Here is a 23,415-nt window from a genome sequence, read left to right as displayed (position 1 = left end):
CAGTTGGTACACTTTGGCTGAGGGTTTTTGTTGTAGCAATTATTATAATCATGCCTTATGACTACACATCGACCAGATGCTTTGCTTTTGATTATGTGTGTGTGAAGTGTGGCCAAATTTATAGGCATCTGAAACACTTCAGTACAGGCACATGTTCTCTGAATCTGCAGCTTCCCCATTCAACATAGATTCTATCCTGTTGTTTGATCAGGCCCTGTACTCTTGGGGAAAGTTCTACTACCCAATTCACTGTAAGGTCAGATCTTGATTTTGTGTGATATTTGGGAATAAATTCAAAGGTCGGATTTTCCTCGGGGTAGGCCTCTTGTAAATTTCTTTCAACTACCTCATCTATGAGGTGTTGTTTAGTCAGATCTTTCTCTAAGTCAAATATTGTTATAGAGAGCCCCTTTTTTCATGGCATTTCTACCTTTAGGCCGAGATTTTTTTTCACCTTCATTGCTTATTATGTGGTCCAGGTCAGCTTTACAGGCTATCTCAATAATTATACTGGGGGGGGGGAGTCCTTGTTTTATACATACCTTTTATTTTTAGTGTTTTTATATCACTCTTTAGGTTTTTGATTACTACATCCTTGATTTCCTCACTAGAGGAATGGGTACCTTCATCCAGAGGTCTAAGTAGGACTAGGTTAGGTGCCTTTTTTAAGGGCATTTTGAATAATTTTATTGGTTTAGCCTGGGCCTTATTGGTAGTTGTCCTTGGTGCCCCTGAGTAATAGCAAGGGTGCTGTAGAATTTCATTGTTAGTCTGCCCCTTTTACCTCTCTACAGTCCAGTTTAGTTTGTAAAATTTCATTCTTTATATGGAAAGAATGAAAGTCTTTCTAGTCAGGTCCAGTAATCCTCAATCTGTGTCCTGAATCTGGGCATGATTCTGCTACTTTGACTTGTCATGTATTCCTCTAATTGGCAGTTTTATTTCAGTCATAGTCAAAAGGGATACCTCTGTGCCTGTTGTTTCTGGGGATGGGTGCCCAGAATGTTCAGGCTCCGTTTCATTGCTTGGTATTGCCTAAATATCATTGTCTTCAGTCTTGTCTATTTCATTTTGGCTATGTCCTGAATTAGAGGAGTTGTCCCCAGCTACAAATGTCCTTTTTTGTTTGTTTATCACAGGCAGAACCTGGTTTCTCATTTGAACTTTTGTCTATATCCAAGATTTCAAATGTATTCTTGGATACCAGAAGATAAAGAATCGATGGCCTCTGCCATATTGTTGTTTGAATCTGATTTTTTTTTTAATGTGAAACATCCTTAGGGCCACCTCAACCAAGTACAGTCAAATCTCGTTAATACAAAGTTCAAAGGACCTAAATTTTCACATTTTTAATAATGAGGTTTGTAGTAACGAGGTCCCCCCAAAAGTGTAAATTTTTTTTTTTTTTTTTGGGTGTGTAAAAAAGTAGTTGTAGCCAATGCAAGATGGAAGCAAGCCTCTTCAACAATTCATATTGAGGGAAATGGGCCATAATCTACCATTCTGGTTGGGTTGGAAAATCGACCATATTAGCATTAGCATTAGTAGAGGCATTTGATGCAAGAAAGCAGGCTTATGCAGCATCAGCCAAAAAATAAAAATAATAAAAATAAATAAATATAGGCATAAATAAATAAATATGTCAATGTTAAACTTCATTTGCCACCTCTCAGCCCATCTGCTCAACCTTTCCAGATCCTGTTGCAGCAGCATAGTGTCAGTAGTGTCCTTGACAACCCTGCCAAGCTTTGTATCGTCTGCAAACTTGGACATTAAGCGTGATATACCATCATCAATATCATTTATAAATACAGAAAACAATAATGGACCCAACACTGAGCCCTGAGGGACTCCACTAATAACATTAGTCCACGATGAGCAGTGTCCATTGATTACCACTCTCTTTCTTCTCCCCCTCAACCACCCCTTTATCCATAGCAGCAATTTGCCTCCAATGCCACACTGCTCCAATTTGTGCAGCAGTCTTCCATGTGCAACAGCATCAAAAGCCTTTCTAAGATCCAAGTATATAATATCAAAGTTATTCCCTGCATCCAGTTCTTTTGTGACTGCATCATAGTATCCAATCAAATTGGTCAGGCAAGACTTCCCCTTAACAAAACCATGCTGTGTCTGAGCTATAACTGAAGTCTTGTCTAGATGATCCTGCAGTGCTTCTTTAACCAGTGCCTCCATTAATTTTCCAGGAACAGAAGTTAAACTAACAGGTCTATAATTACTTGTGTCGCCCTTTGATCCTCCGTTCTGAATTGGGGTCACATTTACACATCTCCAGTCCATGGGTACTTCCCCTGAGTCCAAGGAAGCTCTCATAATTATGGCTAAGGGTTTGCTTACTTCCTTTGCTGCTTCCTTTAATATAACTGGATAGATCCCATCCACCCCAGGTGCCTTTCTTGTATTTATCTTCAACAATTTCTCCTCCACTTTACTCTCAGTTATTACAAGATTCTCAGGCGCCTCCGTAGCCAGGTGGGAAGGAGCAGCAGTGCGTAGCACACGCTTCTTGATTAGACCTGGGTTCGAGCCCGTCACCACCAAATACGGAGAATGTGGAAAGGTCAGGGAATGACCACCGCATATCCCGGAGCAATATGGCCTTAGTTGTTAATGCTCCTAAAAAAAAAAAAAAAACCAAATAGATTACAAGATTCTCTAGCTTACTGCCAGAGTTGAATACACCTCTGGCATTCCCCTCGCTGAATAACTCCTCATATGTGAATGTCGATGCAAAATATTCATTCAGTTTGTTAGCTGCCTGAGCAGGATCATGAACAGTTGACCCATCGATATCAAGTGGACCAATCTGATTCATCCCCTTCCTTCTAGAGTTTACATAAGTAAAGAACTCTTTGCTGTTTTTCTTTGCATCCCTTGCCAAAGATTTCTCGTAATCTGCCTTCGCCTGCCTAACCTCCTTTGTAACTTGGTTACAGATCAACTTGTATCTATCATAGGCTTCTGTGTCACGTGTTAATTTGTATGTATCCCGTGCATTTTTCTTCTCTGCCATATGTCTCATTAGTTCATCTGACATCCACTTAGGCCTATTTAGCAGTCAGAGGCTTGAACCACTATCTACACAAAGAGCATATGCTATTGTGCTCCAGCTCCTGACCGTTTGGTTTTGGAGGCCCCATTTTTGGGTACATACTATATATCTAAGAATAATAATAACAATATAAAAAATAAATGAAAGAAATAAATTAATTTAAATTAATAAAATAAATAATAAAAATAAAATAATAAAAATAAAAAGTAATAAAAACAAAAACCTTGTCTAACAATGCAGTAATAGGAATAATACATTTTTTCAAGATTTTATTTTATTTGTAAGATAAACTAGGAAGAAAAGTAATTAATGGAAATTAAAATATTGTACAGTATATATTTTGATATATACAATATTTTAGTATCACGGTAAAAAGAATTACAAGCTTAATATAAAAGGAGACATGCAAACCATTAATTTTTTAATAAATTAGTCTAATTAAAAGAAAGAATCCATTGTTGTTTGCACAGTTTTTGTCCTATATGCATTTTTAACTACAGCAACTATATGCTGTAGTTAAAATTTTAACTATATGCATTTTTAACTACAGCCCAGACATTATCAAATGCAATAGTTGTATCTTTATTAACGTTACTGCAGACCAACACATTCTCAGTTATGCTCAATGCATTTTGGGAATCTTTTTTAGATGGCAGTGTGTGTATGTGCTTCTTCACTTTCACTGTTCCTGGTAAGAAAAACTTCATCGTTTTGCTTGGTGCTCAATAGCTCTTCTACTGTTGATGTTGCTCTGGTAGCAACTTCATCATCCACCTTCACAAACTTCAAATTCACCAACAAAATCCATATGTTCCTTCAAATTCCACATTCCTTAATGTTGCTATCACATTTGTGTGCTGGACTATGTTTTTTGATGATTTTCTCTCAAAAACTACGCTTTCTGAAGCAGTTGATTATTACACGTGATGCAACACTGTCCGAAGCAATAACAAGATTACAGATAACATCCAAGACATTCCAATTTGGCTGAAAATTGTTCCCTCCTATGTTGTGGTTCAAGTACCTTATCAGGTGGGCTCTATATGCTGTCTTGAGATTATAAATAATGCCTTGAGTGCTTTTACCTCCAAATACCTGGTGGTATTTGGAGAGAAAAACAACAGCTGTATATTTGTCAGCTTAAGTGTCTTGGCAGAATATGCTGTACAATGATCTAGAATCATTGAAATGTTCCTTTTTTCTGAAGCCATTCTTCCATCTACTTTTAATAACCAAGACTGAAACATTTTAACCATAGACCAAGCACTTCTATTGGCCTCATAATCACAGGGAAGTTGATTGACTTCTTTAAAACATGGCTTGTAAAACTTACCAATCACAAGCAGGCAGAGTTTTGTACTGCCATCTGAATTGCAGCATGACAGAACAGCGAGTCTTTGTTTACTTAATTTTCCACCATGACAAGACTCTTCTTGAACAGCAAATGTTTTGTTTGGCAGCAAAGTATAAAATAAACCTGTCTCGTCAAGATTAAAAATATCCAAATATGGAGGATGCAGAAAGGTCAGGCAATGACTGCATATCCCCAGAGCAATATGGCCTTAGTTGCTAATGCTCCTAAAAACCAAATAACAATAATAACAATAACAATTAAAAATATCCTTTCCCTTGTATTTTTCAAGAGTGAAAAACAACACAACAGAAAAACAGAACACAACCAGTCTGTAGCCTTTTCTTTGTCGACTAATCCAGATTCGACACAAACGTTTTGCAAAGCCAAGTTTTTCCTGTCTTTAAATCTTTGGAGCCAGCCACTGTTGCATTTGAAGTCGCTAATTCCATGTTGCTTCTGCGTGCCTCCATAGCCAGGTGGGAAGGAGCAGCAGTGCGTAGCACACGCTTCTTGATTAGACCGGGGTTCGAGCCCGTCACCACCAAATACGGAGGATGCAGAAAGGTCAGGGAATGACCACCGCATATCCCCAGAGCAATATGGTCTTAGTTGCTAATGCTCCTAAAAACCAAATAACAACAACAACCATGCTGCTGATCAAGATAATTTGCCTTTTCTTGCAAAATTGAACTTGATATTGGCAAATTAGATGCACGCATTTGTTGGTATCATTCAGTTTTGTTTCAATCTCCTCGTGTTTTACACCACAAATTTGTTTTTTTATCGCTGCTCCTGTGTCATGCACTTCAAGTTTTTTTCAGTTTTTCAGTATTGTAGTAAAGTAGGTAAAGGGCTGTTGCATTCCTTTGAAATATCCATTTTGCAAGAAAAGGCAAATTTTCAGCTTAATTTCCAGGCTTAATTCTATCTGTTTACATTTTGTTGCCATAACACTGCTAGATGAGATGTAATTTAGCAAACTTTAAATTAAATTAAAGACACAAGTTCCAAAAAAGACATCAGCTCAGATAAAATGGCACAAAAAATAGATTATACTGTAGCAAAAGACTCTTTTAACTGGCGTAACAATTGCAATTGACCTTTAGAGCGAGGGAGTGTATGTAAACAACTTAGAAAAACTTTTCATTCTTTTGTTAATTTAACAGCTCATCCTTCAGAGTGATGATTTTCAGAGTGCACTTACATTGTAGCAACCATAAACTGGTTTTGTTTACATAAAAGTAAATTCTGAGAAGTGTGCCATCCTTCGGGAAGCAGGAAACCGTGAAGCAGGGAAACAATATTTATTTCTCACAGGGTAAAAGCAAACTTTGTAATACATATTAACCAAATTTTGTAATAAACAAATATATTTACATAGAAAAGCCTATCCTTTCATAAGAGAATGGAATTTGTATAAACTGAGTTTGTATTAAGGAGATTTTACTGTATATCTGATCAGTCATGAAAAATGCAATGTGGAAGAGATGTCATCTGCAGCTTCTGCCAGATGCAAAAATATTGTTGCAGTCATACTATTCAACAAATGGTTACAATCAAAATGGTAATTAGGCTATTGACTTGAATTTTGTTAACCTCTTCCAAGCCAAGGATGTTTCACACAAACCCATATACCACACGTGCCATTTTTTTTTTTTTTTTTTTTCACTCTTACTACAGTAATACCTATTATTTCATTAAGTATATCTACTTTTTGAGTTAAAATATTCCCAGTTTCATTAGTTATTTCCCTTTTTTTTTTTTTTTTTCGGTGAAATACAAGTGAGGTGGGGGAGAACACAAGATAACTGCCCTCTTACCACTACTGGCTTGCAAAATACCATTATTACTGTTAAATTCCGTATAACTACACACTCAAGTATTTTTAAATCTGACTTTTTTCTGATGGTGATATATACATTTTCATTAGTTCTAAAAATTTTTACTAATGGGCTGTTTCTTTGTTTGTCGTAGCATTTTTTTTTTTTTTTTTTATATGAAAACCCCAAACACAAGAGGTATTAGAACCTATAGTACTTAGTACCGTGCTTGGGTTGGAGGTTGAGAAGATGAAAGAAGATATTTGTTAACATTAGACTTGAATTTCTGTAGACTATAATTTTCGGGAAATACATACAATGGAAGGTTCTTCCAAAAAACGGCAGCTGAATGAATAGTATTAGGAGTAGTGGCATGTGATGCAAGAAAGCAAGTGTATGAGCTTATGCAGCATCAGCCAAAAAAAAAATCACACCATTCCCTTCAAATGTCTGTCCAGTTTCTCCTTAAATTTATTTAACCTATCAACTTCCACAATGACAGATGGAAGTTTGTTCCAGCAATTAACCACATACTGGCTAAAGGCAAATTTCCGCACATCTATTCTACATCTGTCTTTTCTTAATTTGAATTTATGCCCCCTTAGGTTCGTAATCTGGAAAAGTGGAAGGATCCCATCAGAATTCAGCGGGCTCAACCCATTCAAGGCCTTATACACCTCAATCAGATCACAGCGCAGCTGGAGACTAGGCACTGAAAACTGCAGTGCCTAGTCTCCAGCCACTACAATTTGCAGAATTGAAGCCTCTCTTGGTAAGAGGATCCCTTCATTCCCCTCACCAATCTTGTTGCCGTTCTCTGTACATGCTCAAGTAAATCTAAATCCTTCCTAAAATGAGCCTCCATACCTGTATGCAGTACTCAAGGCGTGGCCTGACCATTGCCTTATACAGAGGGACAATCACCTTCTTTTCCCTGCTAGCAAAATTCCTACATATCATTGACAAAACCCCATGACCTTCCCTGGCAGCCTGTCTGCATTGCTCAGAAAACTTCATATGTGACTGCACAATTACTCCCAGGTATTTTTCATTTTCTACCACCTTAAGTGTAGTACCACACAGTTGGTACGTATCTCTGGGGATACTTCTACCCATATGCAGTACTTTGCATTTGTCAAGGTTAAACTTCAGTTGCCACTTCTTAGCCCATCTTCCCAAATTTTCTAGATCCTGTTGCAGTAGCACACTGCCATTACTCTCATTAACAACCCTTCCAACCTTTGTATCATCTGCAAACTTCGACACTAAGCCTGATATACCTTCATCAATATCATTGATAAATATACAAAACAACAATGGACCCAACAGCGAACCCTGTGGGACTCCACTAGTAACATTAGTCCACGAAGAGCAGCACCCACTGATTACCACTCTCCGTCTTCTCCCACTCAACCATCCTTTTATCCATTGTAGCAACTTACCCTTAATACCATTCTGCTCCAATTTGTACAATAGTCTTCCATGCGCAACAGTGTCAAAAGCTTTCCTCAAATACAAATATATGATATCAAAATTATTTTTTGCATCCAGTTCCTTTGTAACCATATCATAATATCCTATCAAATTTGTCAGACAAGGCTTTCACTTAACAAACCCATGCTGTGTCTGAATTACTGCTGCAGTCTTGTCTAGATGATCCTGCAATGCATCTTTAACCAGTGACTCAATTATTTTACCCGGAACAGAAGTTACACTAACTGGTCTGTAATTACTCGTGTCACCCTTTGATCCCACTTTGTGAATTGGGGATACATTTGCACATCTCCAGTCCGTGGGGACCTCCTATGAATCCAAGAATGCTCTCATAATTATGACTAAGGGTCTTCTTAGTTACTTTGCCACCTCCTTTAATATAACTGGATAGATCCTATCCATCCCAGGTGCCTTTCTTACGTTTAACTTCAACAATTTCTTCTCCATTTTCCTCTCAGTTATTACAAAATCATGAAGCACCCTGCTAGAGTTTGATAACCTTCTGCCATTTTAAAACCTTAATAACTCCTCATGTGTGAATGTAGATTCAAAATACTCATTCAGTTTGTTTGCTATCTGAGCAGGATCATCAACAGTCGAACCATCGATATCAAGGGGAACAATCAGATTCATCCCCTTCCTTTTAGAGTTTATATAAGTAAAGAAATCCTTGCTGTTTTTCTTAGCATCCTTTGCCAAAGATTTCTCGTAATTTGCCTTCGCCTGCCTAACCTCCTTTGTGACCTGATTACAGAATAGCTTGTATTTGCTATAGGCTTCTGAGTCGCTTGATAATTTATATGCATCCCATGCATTTTTCCTCTCTGTCACGAGTCTCATTAGTTCATTAGGCCTAAACCTTGAACAATATTTCTTAATAGGTATGAAACTTTTAGTAGCTTTCATGATTAATCCCTTGAATGCTTCCCACTTAGAATTTACTGTTGGTAACATCGTCAGTTAATCCCACTGTACAGAATTTAAAAACTGTCTGAGACCACTGTACTCACCTTTACAGAAGCAAAAACCCTTTCCTTTACCCCTGATGGTAATTATATCTTTAAGTAAATCTCACATCACTGCCACCTAGTGGTTCCTTTATCTGCAAATTCTTAATAAACGAATGATCACTGCTGATAACCAGATCAAGAGTATTTCCCTCTCTGGTTGCCTCTCGAACATGCTGCTTCAGAAAACAATCATCCAGGGACTGCCATCAGTCCCTGAAACCCCCAGCACCCCTCGCTCCAGATCGCTACTTATTCTAATAGAAGTTGTGCAAGAATCACCTTCACCTCTGCCTGCGGCTACTTTTAACCTTTTAGTCTGTGAATCCCCCAAGCTAGCAGTTTTCTGACCCACCTAACACTGCCTCGATAGCATCAGCAAATATTCTTGCACCCTTTCTATTTAAGTGTATCCCATCCCTGTAGAAGCAGTCTCTCCTGTTAACAAGCACAGACCTCGCTGAAAAAAATTCTACCCCTTGAGCCTTGCACATTCCCTCCAGGGCTGAATTGATTGACAAGGCTCTCATCATGTACTCCCTCCTACCATGTCTGAGCAGAATTGCAGACACTTTCAAATTTAAATATGCAAGAAAGGTGAAAAGTTGGTTCTGTAAGTTTGAAGTTGGACAGTAAATGGATGTTGGCGGCAGGTGTTCAGACTGTTTTGAAAGAGAGAGTGGGAATTATAGAAGCTATAACACACTCCTACTCTTATTTTTGCTTTCGCAGTGCTTATGTCAAACCAAACTGACTCAACAGTGCACTGTTCATCTATATCATCTGGATGCACTTCTTTTGATTTGATGTTTTTCTTAATTAACAGTACGACAACACCCTTCCTATCTTGTCCATCCTTTCTGTACACATTGTACTCCCCAAATTCAGAAGAACAGTGCCGAAGGAAGTATCTGTAGAATACTCATACAGCAGAAACAGTACATCTATGAGACAGCGAGTGGAGAGACTCTGTTAGAGATGAGTCTCTAATTAATCTAAAGGCTTTCTTCTGGATGTAATCTAGAAGCCTGAGAGAGGTTTTGGGGGCACCGCTCCAGATTTGCAAACAATATTCCATGGTACGGTGGATTTGCGATTTGTATAGAGTGAACAGCTGTTTGGAAGAAAAGTACTGCCGAGAGCGAAAGAGAAAACCAAGTTTTTTAGATTTAGAGGAAGCAATTTTGTAATGTGCTTTTGCCAAGAGAGATTAGAAGTCAGGGTAATCCCCAAAAGAGATATATTATCTTGCTTAGAAATCAGAGTGTCACCAATGATAAGCATAGGAGCAGAAGAATCCTTTTTGCGAGATGTAAGACAAGACTGAGATTTAGAAGGATCGAAATCAACAAAGTTGTGTTTGCCCCACTGGAGAATCACCCGGAGATTGGTATTTAAGGAATTGGAAGCAGATATTCGAGAAGTTGAAGCTGATTAAGCAGCGCAAGGTTTCTCAAAATTGAAAGTGGAATGCAATGTGCTCTCATCTGCAAAACTATGGATAGGATTTCCAGTCAATGAAAGAAGGTCATTAAAATACAAGAGGAAAAGAGTGGGGGAAACAACTGAACCTTAGGAGACATCAGCATTAGTGGAGAAGGTAGAAGACAGGGAGCCATCTACCATCACCCTCAGTGAGCTGTCAGAGAGAAAATTGGATAATCAATTACAAAAAACAGTTGGCAAACCATAAGATGGAAGTTTGTTTAGAAGACCTTTATGCCAAACATGATCAAAAGCCTTTGAGATGTCAAGAGCAACTGCATGTGTTTCACCAAACTCCTCCATTGAAATTGGATGATTTCTAGGTAGTTTAAGAGTTGGCAGCTAATTGATTTCTCCATTACTTTAGAAAGAGTAAAAGTAATTGAATGGGACGATAATTGGATGGGAGGGATTTGTCACCCTTTTTAGAAACTGGCTAGATATGAGCAAATTTCCAAGCAGAGGGAAAATCACCATTGGAATAAAAAAGTGAAAAAAGGTGGCAAAGAACAGGAGTAAGTTCAGGAGCACAGGTTTTGAGAACAAGTGGAGAAATAACATCAGGACCTGGAACTTTCTGAGCATCAAATTTCGTCAAAATCCTTCTGACATCTTTTTGATGAAAGACCACAGGAGTCATTGAATGGAGTGTGTTGGGAATGGTGGGAGGTGTTTTACCATGATCATTAATATAAGAATTGAAAGTAAAATGGGATGCTAGCAGGTCAGCTTTATCCTTGGATGAAGTGACAATAGAACCATCTGGTTTTGACAGAGATGGGCAAAAGTTGTGGCCAATAGTTTTGGCAAGAGACCAGAATGCTCGGCTACCATTAGGGCAAGAAGCAAGTTTTCTACTCTTAGCCTGTTCAAAATCTAGTTTGGACTGATTAATAACTGCTTTACAATTGTTGCGAGCCTTGGTGTAGGCAGAAAATGAAACTGAAGAATTGGAAACAAGCCAATTACAATAAGCAACATTCTTCTCGTGAACAGCCTTATAAAATTTATCGGAAAACCAAGGTTTAGATAAAGGACGAGATTTTAAGTGGAGTATGGAATAAAGGATTCCATTCCTACAAGAATAATTTCATTGACACAATCTGTGCAAACATTGACATCAGAAGTTTTAAAACAGTAATCCAACCAAGGAAAATAAGAAAATAAATCTTGCAGGTCATCCCATTTTGCCTTCTTGTAATGCCAAACAACACGAGGTTGGGAATAGCCATGAGATAAATGCTCCATTGGAGAAGACACAATCACCAAGTTGTAATCTGAAGTGCCTAAAGGACCACTCACTTTGACCGTGTACTTAGAAGGGTTGTTTGTGAGGAAAAGATGAAGCGTGTTGGTTGTATGGTTAGGATTGTCCTGTGTTTTGGTCGGTAAATGAATAATCTGTGCGAGGTCATTAGTAATTGCAAAAGGCTCGGCATCTCGACCAGTTGGGTCGATGTGACTAGAAAACGGAAGCCAGCTGGAGTTGTGAACATTAAAATCACCGAGGAAAATTACCTTACTGTTAGGAAAGTTGCAAAGAGAGGAAGTTAAAGAGCTCCAAGTGATTAGCGGAGTTGGGAGAATGGTAAAGACAACAGATGAATTTGACAGAATGAGGTAGAGAGATTTTAAGCCAGAGAATATCGAAAAGAGGAGATTCCAAATTACCAAGTCTCTGACAGGGAATATCGGAAAAGACATATGCAGAAGTACCACCTTTAAGGTGAAAGGAATCATACAGCGAATAATTTTGGCAGCTGAGATGAGCAGTGGTTGACTCAACTGATAACTGAGATTCTGTCAGAAAAAGTACATGGGGTTTGGCAGACTGCAAGTGGAAATGGACATCGTTGAGATTAGAATTGAGACCACGTATATTTGTGAAATGAATTAGGTAGTGCTTGGGAGGTTTAAATCTTTTCACAGATAAGCATGCTTTATTAGTTTGATAATTCATGGTGTATTCAATAGTAAGAAAAAGTGGGTGGAACATGCTGTATGAAGTAATGAAATCTTTGGATATGGCATACACATGGTAAGAATATACTATGGCCCTGGAAAGATTGTGCAAGGCTCAAGGGGTAGAATTTTTTTCAGCCTGGACTGTACTTGTTAACAGGAGAGACTGCTCCTACAGGGATGGGATACACTTAAATAGAAAGGGTGCAAGAATATCTCATCGTGGACTAATGTTATTAGTGGAGTCCCTCAGGGCTCAGTGTTGGGTCCATTATTGTTTTCTGTATTTATAAATGATATTGATGATGATATATCAAGCGTAATGTCCAAGTTAGCAGACGATCCGAAGGTTGGCAGGGTTGTCAAGGACACTACTGGCACAATGCTGCTGCAACAGGATCTGGAAAGGTTGAGCAGATGGGCTGAGAGGTGGCAAATGAAGTTTAACATTGACAAATGTAAAGTACTACATATGAGAAACAGCAACCCCAGAGCAATGTATCAACTCTGTGGTACTACACTGATAGTGGTAGAGAATGAAAGGGACCTGGGGGTGGTTGTGCAGGCAGATATGAAGTTCTCTGAGCAGTGCAGACGGGCTGCAAGAGTAGCTCATGGTGTATAGTCAATGATATATAGGAATTTTTCTAGCCGGGATAAATAGGTGATTATTCCCTTGTATAAGGTAATGGTCAGGCCAGACCTAGAGTACTGTATATTGGTCTGGAGGCCTCATTTCAAGAAGGATGTAGAGCTGCTGGAATGAGTACAGAGAAGGGCAACAAGATTAGTGAATGGAACAAAGGGGTGCTCTTATGAAGAAAGGCGGTATTCCTCAATGTGGTGTGGGTTCCACACCTCGACCCCCTGCCTACATTGGTTCACACCTGGGTGGTCACCCACAGTGTGCATGCACATGGGTGTTATACCCAGTATTACTAACAGTTTCGCCATTGTGAAGGTGCAAGCAGAGGATTTGGCTGTAACAGACCATCCTTACTTTGCCGAAATTTGATCTGCTTGACTTGAGTGTCACCCGAATATCAGTTCCATCAGCATTTTAGATTCCCAGGTAGCAAGTACAGCTTCTCTGGCTTATCTGAGAGTGTCTGCGACAACCTCAAGGACCATGATTGTTACTAAGGTCATGATAACAAAGAAGACTAATGATAATGGTTGGTTGCTGGAACAGACTTCCATCCTTTGTTGTGGAAGTTGATAGCCTAAATAAATTTAAGGCTGAGCTGGACAGGTACTTGGAAGAAACGGAGGAGTGAAATGGGAGCATGTTTTTTTTTTTTTTTGGCTGATGCTGCATAAGATTGCTTTCTTGCATCATATACCTATGCTAATGCTAATAATTTGTGGCTTAAAGTACATTATAACTACAATAGTCTACTACAGTGTAGTGAAACATATCTGTTATCCACATAAGTTTTCAAAAATTCATGAAAATCCACAAATTCTATGCAGACTCAGAATTTCAGAATTTCCATATTGTTATGGCCATGATTGCCACAGCAATTGTGAAATTGCGAATGCCAAGAATTTGTAAAATAGTGAAGCAAAATTACAAAAATTGCACTCACTTGAAAGCCTTCGACTTTATTTATCGCCTTTGGTTAGCAGAAATCCATCCCGAAAGTGCAATCATTGTCTTCTGCAGTATGTGGTGAAGCTTTCTTTGTTCTTCCCTAGTGATGATATTCTGCCATCTATTAAGTGCAGCTTGGCAACACCCAACTATTCACCTTGATGCCGTCTAGCAGACTTGTTGAATTGATGTTTACCATCATTTGTCTCCAAGAACAAGCAAGTCTGGCATTAGATAATATATATCCACTTATGCCACTTTTTGTTTTATGGCCATTGCTTCCGATGCACTATAAAAAAATCAAATAACTGGCCAATTGATCAGCTGCTTTCTGTTTCAAATATCTGAGATCTCATCGATTTTATTGAAGGACCAAATCTTATTTTCAATTCTAGGACCAAGAGACCTCTTGCAAAAGAAGGGAAAAACAGGAAAGTATGGATAATCCATTGTTCATCCTCTGTGCAGAAGTAATCATTGCTCACTCCGGTCAATAATATTGCCTTTCTCATATGTATGCATTCATTCTGTGGGATAGGTATATCAATGATAAATACATCACCAACATAACTGATAACTAGACTTCGGATTATGTGCAATTGCATATTGTGGCCAATTTAGTTATTAGTGCATATAACACAAATATTACAAGCAATACTGCTTATTCCTCTTTAAAATAATAACAAAAGAAATAACATTCAAAAGAGTTATTTAAAAAGAAGGATTCTGTGGTGGAAAGCAGCAATTTGATGAAATAGAATAAGATAAAAAAAAAAAAAAAAACTAGTGTGCAATAATAAATTCATTATTAGGAAATTAAAAGAAAAATGGTAAATGAAATGGGGAATGGGTCCTTCGTGCTTAACCGATTCTTAACTTTGTGATTATGGCTGTTTGTTATCAAGATCAGTTATCAGTGACATTCAACAAGATTGTATGGTGGCTGCTGCTATTATTTCTCCAAATGAAAGGTAACAATGTAACTAATAGCAACAAAGGCAGATTCAGATAAATTTAATTTCATAACAAAACACCAAACAAATAATTTGCAACATTCTACATTGTTTATATGAGTGATTGAAGGTGGCATAGTTTTTTGAAAGAGTGCAAACATGTGCTTTTAATGTTATTCATAAACTTGATGTAGTTTTTCTCTTCAAGCTTGTACAGGCTTGTAAACTGCATAATAAATTAGAATGAACATTCTTTAAATTTAATTTATGGTGAATACAATGTGTATAGAAAGGACAGACAGCACAAGAGGAGAGTTATGCCCTTAGTTAAGAAGCATATTAAATCTAAGGCAGTGCATCCAGTTGTCATGGGTGGTGTACAAACAGCTATACAGAGAAGTAGAGTGGGCCAGTAAAACAGAATATCTTATATTGGGGGATTTTAACTTTCCAGATATTGACTAGAACTTGTGAGTTGGTCACTTACCACTGACATTCTTTCTGATACATAACTAGTATAAAGGTGTGAACTTTATCAAAACTTTTGTGGATTTATTGATCGACTGTTTTCTAAGCAGCATGTTAGTGAACAAGAGGAAGCAATGCTCTTGATCCAATTATCAACATTCTTCACAGAATAAGATTCTGCAGCAGATAAAAGAACCTCTTGGTGGCAGTGATCACAGTGTATTGATGTGAGATTTACCTAAAAATGTAACTAGCATTGAAGGTAAAGGGAAGAAGGACTTTTGCTTTCATAAAGGTGACTACAGTGGTCTCTTTTTAAATTCTATACAATGGGGCCAACTGATGTTGTGACTAACAGCAAATTCTAATTGGGAAGCATTTAGGAAAGTAATTTTAGAAGCTACTAGCCCTTTCATACCAAATAAGAAATACTTTTCATGGTTTAGCCCTAAATGGATGCCAGATGAACTAATGAAACTTGTAGCAGAGAATAAAAATGCATGGGATGCATATAAATTACCAGGTGATGCTAGATATAAACTGGTCTTCAGTCAAGTCACAAAGGAGGCTAGGTTAGCCAAGGCAGATTATTAAAAGTGTTTGACAAAGGATGCAAAGAAAAACAGCAGACTTCTTTATTTATGTAAACACTAGAAGAGAGATGAATCACATTGGTTCATTTACTATTAATGGTTTAACTGTTGTTGATACTCAGGTTGCTGAAAAACTGAATAGGTATTTTGTATATACCTCCACACATGAGGAATTCTTTACAGAAGAGGAAGCCAGAAGTTTATCAAACTCTAACAGAGAACTAAATAATTTTGTGATAACTGAGTGGAAAGTGGAAGTGGAGAGAAATTGTTGCAGCTAAATTTGCAAAAGGCATATGGGTTGGATGGGATCTATCCAGCTATATTAAGGGAAGCAGAAAAGAGATAAGCAAAACCCTCAGCCATAATTATGAAAGCATCTTTGGATTCAAGGTAGGCCCTTAAGGACTGGAAATGTGTGAATGTAACTCCATTTCACAAAGGGGATCAAAGGGTGACATGAGTAATTACAGACCTGTTAGCATAACTTCTGTTGTAGGGAAAATAATGGAGTCGCTGGTTAAAGAAGTAATGTAGGCACATCTAGACAGGAGTGCAGTTATACTTTCCAGTTTCAGACCTTCCAGTTTGAGAAACCTTGCCTTGCACAAACAGCTACAATTTCTTGAATATCCAATACAAATTCCTTAAATGCTGATCTCCAAGCATTTTTCCAGTGGGGCAAAAATAACTTAGTTGATTTCATTCCTTTTAAAACTCAGTCCTGTCTTATGTCTCGCAAAAAGGATTCTTCTGCTCCTATGCTTATCTTTGATAACACTCCGATTTCTACACAAGATCACATATCTCTATTAGGGATTACTCTGACTTAATCTCTTTTGGCATAAGCATGTCACAATTTTGTTTCCTCTGCATCCAAAAAACTTTATTTCCTCTTTTGGTCTCGGCATTACTTTTCTTCCAGGCAGCTGTTCACGTTGTACAAATTGCAAATCCGCCCTACCATGGAATATTGTTCCCACATCTGGGGTGGTGCCACTGCTCCCAAAACCTCTCTCAGGCTTCTAGTTTCTATTCAAAAGAGGGCAGTTAGGTTAATTAATGACTCATCTCAAACAGAGTCTCTCCACTCTCTTTACCCACCTGGCTAGCCCGGTCTCCACTAGAGACCGGGCTAGCCAGGTGGGTAAAGTGCCTGCCTGGCAACCCAAAGGTCGCGGGTTTGAATCCCGCCTCGGGCTTGGATCAAAGTACTGCAAAAACTTTGGGAGGTGCACTATGGCCACAGAAGCCGATGCGCCAACAACTACCAAAAAAAAAAAAAAAAAAAAATGTTCTGTTTCTGCTGTGTGCCTTTTCTATAGATTAATGGTTTAACAATTAATGGACACTGGACACTGTTTTTCTGAACTGATGTCTATAATTCTGCTTTCTCTTTTCTGTACACTTGCCACGACCAGTCAGCATCCTTTTACTGTCCAACTTAACTCATAAAACCAACTTTTCTTCTTCCTCTTTTATTACTTCAGCTTCAGTTTTTGGAACAACCTCCCTTCACATGTATTTCCTGATAATTACGGTCTCTAGAAATTAAAGTCTAATGTCAACAAGTATCGTCTTTCATCTTCTCAGCCTGCAACCGATGCACAGTAGTAATGGTACTAATTACTAAAGGTTCTGATATTTCTTGTGCTTGCAGTTTTCATTAAAAACAAAAGTTATACTGCAGTGTATGGATTTGTTTTTTTTTTTTTTTTTTATGAAAACCCCAAACACGAAAGGTATCAAAACCTATAGTACTTAGTACCGTGCATGGGTTGAAGGAGGAGTATGGGGGGGGGATTCCGAAAACTTTGCTCTAGAGACTAAACATGGGTTTCACCACTTCAAGCCTCCAATAAGCAAAGTGGTGGTATTTCACCGGTTGATGAAAGTCATCTACCACCTACAATTAAATCCATAGCATAGATTTGTTAAGAGGCAAACCTGTATGACCAATATACTGCAGTAATAAAGGAACTGATGCAAAAAATTATTTTGATATCATATAATTGGAATTCAGAAATGTTTTCAATACTGTTGCACATAAAAGACTGCTGTGCAAATTTAGCAGTGTTGGTATTAAGGGCAAGATGATACTATGGATAAAGGGATGGTTGAGTGGCAGAAGACAGAAAATGCTTATCAATGGACATGGCTATTCTTGGACTGACATTATTAGTGGAGTCCCTGGGAATCAGTGCTGGGCTCTTTGTTGTTTTCAACATTTATTAATGAGAATGATTAAAGTTTATCAGGATAAATGTTTAAGTTTTCAGATAATACAAAGGTTGGCAGGGTAGTTAATGACAGTAATCAAGGTATGCTACTACAACATAATCTAGAAGCATTAGCACATGGGCTGAGAAGTGGCAATTGAAGTTTAACATTGACAAATGCAAGGTACTGCATATGGGTAGCATATGGGTGTGCAGTGAGGCCTCCAGAATTGTGCTACATACAAGTCTGGAGGCCTCATTCTAGGAATGATGTGGATCCGTTGGAACAAGTGCAGAGAATGGCAACACATTTTATGAAGGGAACAATAGGACACTCTTACCAGGAAAGGCTTCGGTTCTGCAACTTTCATCATCTGGAAACTAGGAACTTGCAAAGTGATGTGATTGAGGTGTTTAAAGGCTTTGAATGGATTAAGAGCCAGCTCAGTACTGTTGGCATTCTTCCTCTTGCTCTGATTACACACATGGGGGCATAAATTCATATTGAGGAGGGATGGTTGTGGGATAGATGTGTAGAAATTTTCTTTCAGTGAACTGGTAGTTAATTGTTGGACAAACTTGAATCTGTTGTTTTGGAAGTGGGTAGTTTGAATAAATCCAAGGAAGAACTAGACAAACTACTGGAATGGATAGACAGGTGATGTGGGAAGTTTTTTTCTTTCTTGCATCATTTGCCATTATGGTAGTATTAAGATTAATAAATGGTGAGGCAAAATGTGCTTTAAATCTTAAACATGGTGTGGTGTGGTATTCTTCTACAGTACAAGCTTGTAACCCATGTAATAAATTAGAATGAATGTTCTTTAGAATAATGCTGTTAACTTCAGTGCATGTGTTACATGTTCTCCTTTTTGAGATTGTCTGAATTGGCACTGGGTGTTTTGTTCACTTTTGCATTAACAAAACCCAAAAAGAAAAAGTCTAAATGAGTGAGATTGGGACCAAGACGTATCATCTCCATATCCCATACACTGTCCTTTAAATATCTATTATACCCACTGGTGTACTGCTACAATTTTGTGCAATGGGGCACCATTTTGCTGGCACCCAGGATGTTGGCAGGCTTTGAAGTTTTTATCATCAGATGTTTTAATGCAAAGTAATTCATAATATTTTTCTCCTAGTCAGTCATGCCTTGTGAAAAACAGACAATTTCAGCAAGAGTGGAGCAGCAAGAATGTGGCAATTCATGGGACATTGAACTGATAACTCCTACATTTAAATTAGATTAATTTAAATTAAATTAATGAAACTATACTGCCTATATCTTTTAACTTTAGCATTAGCATTAGTAGAGGCATTTGATGCAAGAAAGCAAGCTTATGCAGCATCAGCCAAAAAAAAAAAATAAATAAATAAAAATAAATAAAAAATAACCACTTCCACTTCACCCCTCTGTTTGTTCGAAATACCTGTCCAGCTGAGGCTTAAACTTATTTAGGCTATCAACTTCCACGACAAGGGATGGAAGTCTGTTCCACCAACCAACCACCCGCTGGCTAAAGGCAAATTTCCGCACGTCTATCCTACATCTGTCTTTCCTCAATTTGAATTTATGCCCTCTCAGGTGATTATTCTGAGCAAGAGGAAGAATCCCATCAGCATTGAGCATGCTCAAACCATTCAAGGCTTTATACACCTCTATCAGATCACCTCGCTGGTGCCTAGTCTCCAGACACTGTAATTTGCAAAACTTAAGCCTTTCTTCGTAAGAGCACCCCTTTGTTCCATTCACTAATCTTGTTGCCCTTCTCTGTACTCGTTCCAGCAGCTCTACATCCTTCTTGAAATGAGGCCTCCAGGCCTGTATACAGTACTCTAGGTGTGGCCTGACCATTACCTTATACAAGGGAATAATCAACTTATTACTTGATTGACAGAAAGTTTTTATAGTTAGTTTTATAGTGAAAGGTTTAAAACTACATTAATAATTACAACTATGCTCAGAGGAAAAAAGGGGTGTACTTCTTCCTCTGAGCATAGTCTTAATTATTAATGTAGTTTTAAACCTTTCACTTTTACCTTCTTATGAACTTCAAAAAGTTATAAATACGGATTAAGAGGTGAGTACTGGACAAATTAATCTTTCACTATAAATTAATTATACTTATTACTTGATGTGCCATTCTTTCCTGTCAACAATGTAGAATGTTGGTATGTACTGCTATTTTTTATGAGATTAAAGTTATTTTAATCTGCCATCGTTGCTGTTAGTTACATCATTGCCTTTCATTTGTAGAAATAATCATAGCAGCCGTATAATCGTGTTGAATGTTACTGATAAGTGATCTTAATAGCAAATGACCAAAATCAGAAACTTAAGTACACTGAAATAACCATTACTGTTTCATTTATCCTTTTTTTTTTTATTTCCTGATAATGAATTTATTATTGCACATCGGTATTTTTTCCTTAAATTTCTGTTTCATGAAATTGCTGATTTGCACTCAACAATTTTTTTTTTTTAAAGTAATTCTTTTAAATGTTATTTCTTTTGTCATTATTTGCAAGAGGAGATGCAGTGGATAAATTTCCTTGTACAGGTAGCTGTTCGACAGCTAAACTCGCCTATTGAAAAGTGACCCTCATATACAACCTTAGTGTTTAATTTGAATAAAATCGGTTTGTATTCTTTGATATTTTTAGATTAAACTGAAGATGGGGAACAATTTTCCGATTGAGAAAAAACAGTCAATTAGGAAACAAATTTTAATTTAAAAATTGTAAAATCAAATACTTAGTCCAATTTTAAAATTTAAACCCAAATATGACAAAAAAGGTCCAGATGACAAATAGCTTAAACCTAAAAATAAATGAGACAGACCATGGTGTGTTTTAAATGAAACACCCTGTACATATTTTGTAATAGTTTAAGATCATATTTAAATCAACTATATATAATAGAAGAAAATATTAATGCATATTTTTTATTAGTAATTTAAAATTTAACTTTTTAATTTATATTTTTTTAGACTTCCTGCTCCATCTGCTCCTCGTGTAGATTTGCTTCCTAAACTTGTTGCTGACAGTTTTGCTGTTTCAGTGGTGATTTTTGCTATATCCCTTTCAATGGCAAAAATATTTGCAAAGAAACACAACTATTCAATCAGCCCAAATCAGGTAAATAGCTACACTACTCTCCAAAAAGGATCCCTGTTTTCAGTTTATTGGACTTAGATAAGCAAGTGGCTCTGACAGGTATACACTGGTGTTCAAAGAAAGTGCATTACCCCTTAAAATTGTAATTGTCTTCCGAATAACATAAGTATATGGCAATATTTCTTACAGATTGCATCAGATAAGATGGACAGGTGTAGGTGATGACGTAATATTGCATCAGCTGTTATTTTCAGCTATATAAGCACGCTCTGCAAGAGTTGCAGTCATTCCTTGCTTGTGTCAGGATGGCGAGTTACATGCAGTTGACACCACGAAGAAAGAGTGCTATTGTCGCTTTATGTGAGGAAGGATGTTCTTCCTGTCATATTGCTTATAGAGTGTCTTGTAATCAGTCGACAGTGAGTAGATTTCTTTCCAAACTCAAGAATACTGGTTCTGCTGATAGGAAAAAAGGAACTGGATGCAAAGAAGTCTCTACACCAAAACAGGACTGTGAAGTGCTTATGCCTTAAAAACCATAAACCTTCTTCGTCTGATCTGAAAAGATAATAGGAAGAACATATGGGAGTGGTAGCAAGTGCAGTAACAGTCAAAAGATTCCTCTTCAAAAGAAGCCCATCCTCACACAAAAAATGAAAAAATGCCCAATTAATTTGGTGTAAGGAGCATGGCAAATGGACCCCCGACCAGTGAAGTCAGTTATTTTCTCGGATTAGAATAAATTCAACCTGCATGGCTCTGATGGGAGACAAACGATTTTCCGTAGTTGTGGTGAAGAATTCCATGCAGACTGTATGGTGTCTACAGTGAAATTCCCTACCAGCCAAACGATATGGGGGTGCACGCAGAGTAGGTCACCTGCAGTTTATAAAAGGTTCACTAAATGTCAATGGATACCTGACTATATTGGAAGGCAAATTGCTGGCAACCATTAGAGACCATTTCAGCCTGCTAAGTAACTGCATCTTTCAGGACAACTCTGCTCCTTGTCATTGGGTGACAAGTGTAAGTAGGCACTTCTGTAGTTACTTTAGCTTCATTTCTGCATTAGAGTTTCTGCAGTAATGTGTTTACATTTGTTACAGGTGAAAAAATGGTTGGAAGAATGGTCCATTAGAACTCTTATCTCGCCAGGAAACAGCCCAGACCTGAATCCTATAAAGAACTGTTGGCATCGTGTGGAATCTGCAGTTGCCAGAAAGAAACCAAAAACCCTTCGTGAACTTCAGAAAGCCATAATGCATGTTTGGAACCATGAAATATCAGTTGATTATCTTCAGAAATTGATCTTATCAATGCCTCGACTGTGTGCTGCTGTCATCAGGGAGGCAGTTCAACTAAATATTAGTTTGCACCTGGTGAACTTTTCATTTTGTTTTCCATTTAAAATGATAAAGTGAAGCAAATTGAGGGCTTCTGATAACATTTCAGCCATAATTGTTGTTTACCAAAAGTGTTGTATAAAGGTTGCAAATGCTCATTTTGGAATATTTTGAGAGCACCTGTCAAATATTATTTAGCTTTGCCTTAACTATTAATAAATATCTTTTGTTTATATTTCTATTTGTGATGCTAGTCATTAATGTAACTTACGATCACAAAAAAGAGTTAGAAATGTGAAATTCTTAGGTGATGCACTTTCTTTGAACACCAGTGTATAATGAAGGCATATGAGCCACGCAAGTTATTTATTCTTATCATGGCGCATAGAGCTGTCTGATTTCAAGACGGATGTTATTATTGGAAGTTACATTGCTGACTTGTCAATTCATGCAATTGCTGATAGCTTGCATCATCCATCATTGACCATTGATGATCTTATGAAATGGAAGTGTGATGGTACCACCACCATCGAGCCACATACACAGAAAGACCGTGGGAGTTTAGTTCATATGATAAGAGCATACTCAAAAGGGTAGTATGATTATCTTATAAGATAGCCCTGCCAAACTCTAATAAGCAGTTTAAGGCACCAATGGCAATGCATTGCCAATAGTAGCCAAGTTATACTATGCAAGACAGCAACCTTGTCTTGCACAGTATAACTGATGCTTTAATCGGTCTGTAGAGTAGTTGAAATCAGCTCTATGGAGTGAAGACTCTTGATACACCCTATTTCAATCAGTTGAGTAGGTGTGAAAGATGCCTGGAGAACATCTGCTGGTGTGCATTGTGCCAACAGTAAAGTTCAGAGGAAGTGGTAATTATAGTGAAACTGTTTCTTATGATATAGCTAGGACTATTGGTGGTTG

General features: G+C 37.7%; 1 protein-coding gene across 1 annotated transcript in view; it reads left to right on the top strand.

Annotated features, from left to right (window-relative positions):
- LOC150076211 (prestin-like) overlaps positions 1 to 23,415 on the top strand; it is a 241,412-nt gene that overhangs the window by 126,509 nt on the left and 91,488 nt on the right. Inside the window, exon 9 of the mRNA XM_090387067.1 lies at positions 21,016 to 21,163. Within this exon, the coding sequence (XP_090243193.1) occupies positions 21,016 to 21,163 (148 nt within the window). The remainder of the gene's footprint in view (positions 1 to 21,015; positions 21,164 to 23,415) is intronic.

This window comes from Mastigoproctus giganteus, chromosome 13 (assembly GCF_048544385.1).
Source record: "Mastigoproctus giganteus isolate SK-2022 chromosome 13, ASM4854438v1, whole genome shotgun sequence".
Classification (NCBI taxonomy): domain Eukaryota; kingdom Metazoa; phylum Arthropoda; class Arachnida; order Uropygi; family Thelyphonidae; genus Mastigoproctus; species Mastigoproctus giganteus.
Note: the sequence above shows the minus strand (reverse complement) of the source record. Positions and strands in the feature narration are given on the sequence as shown.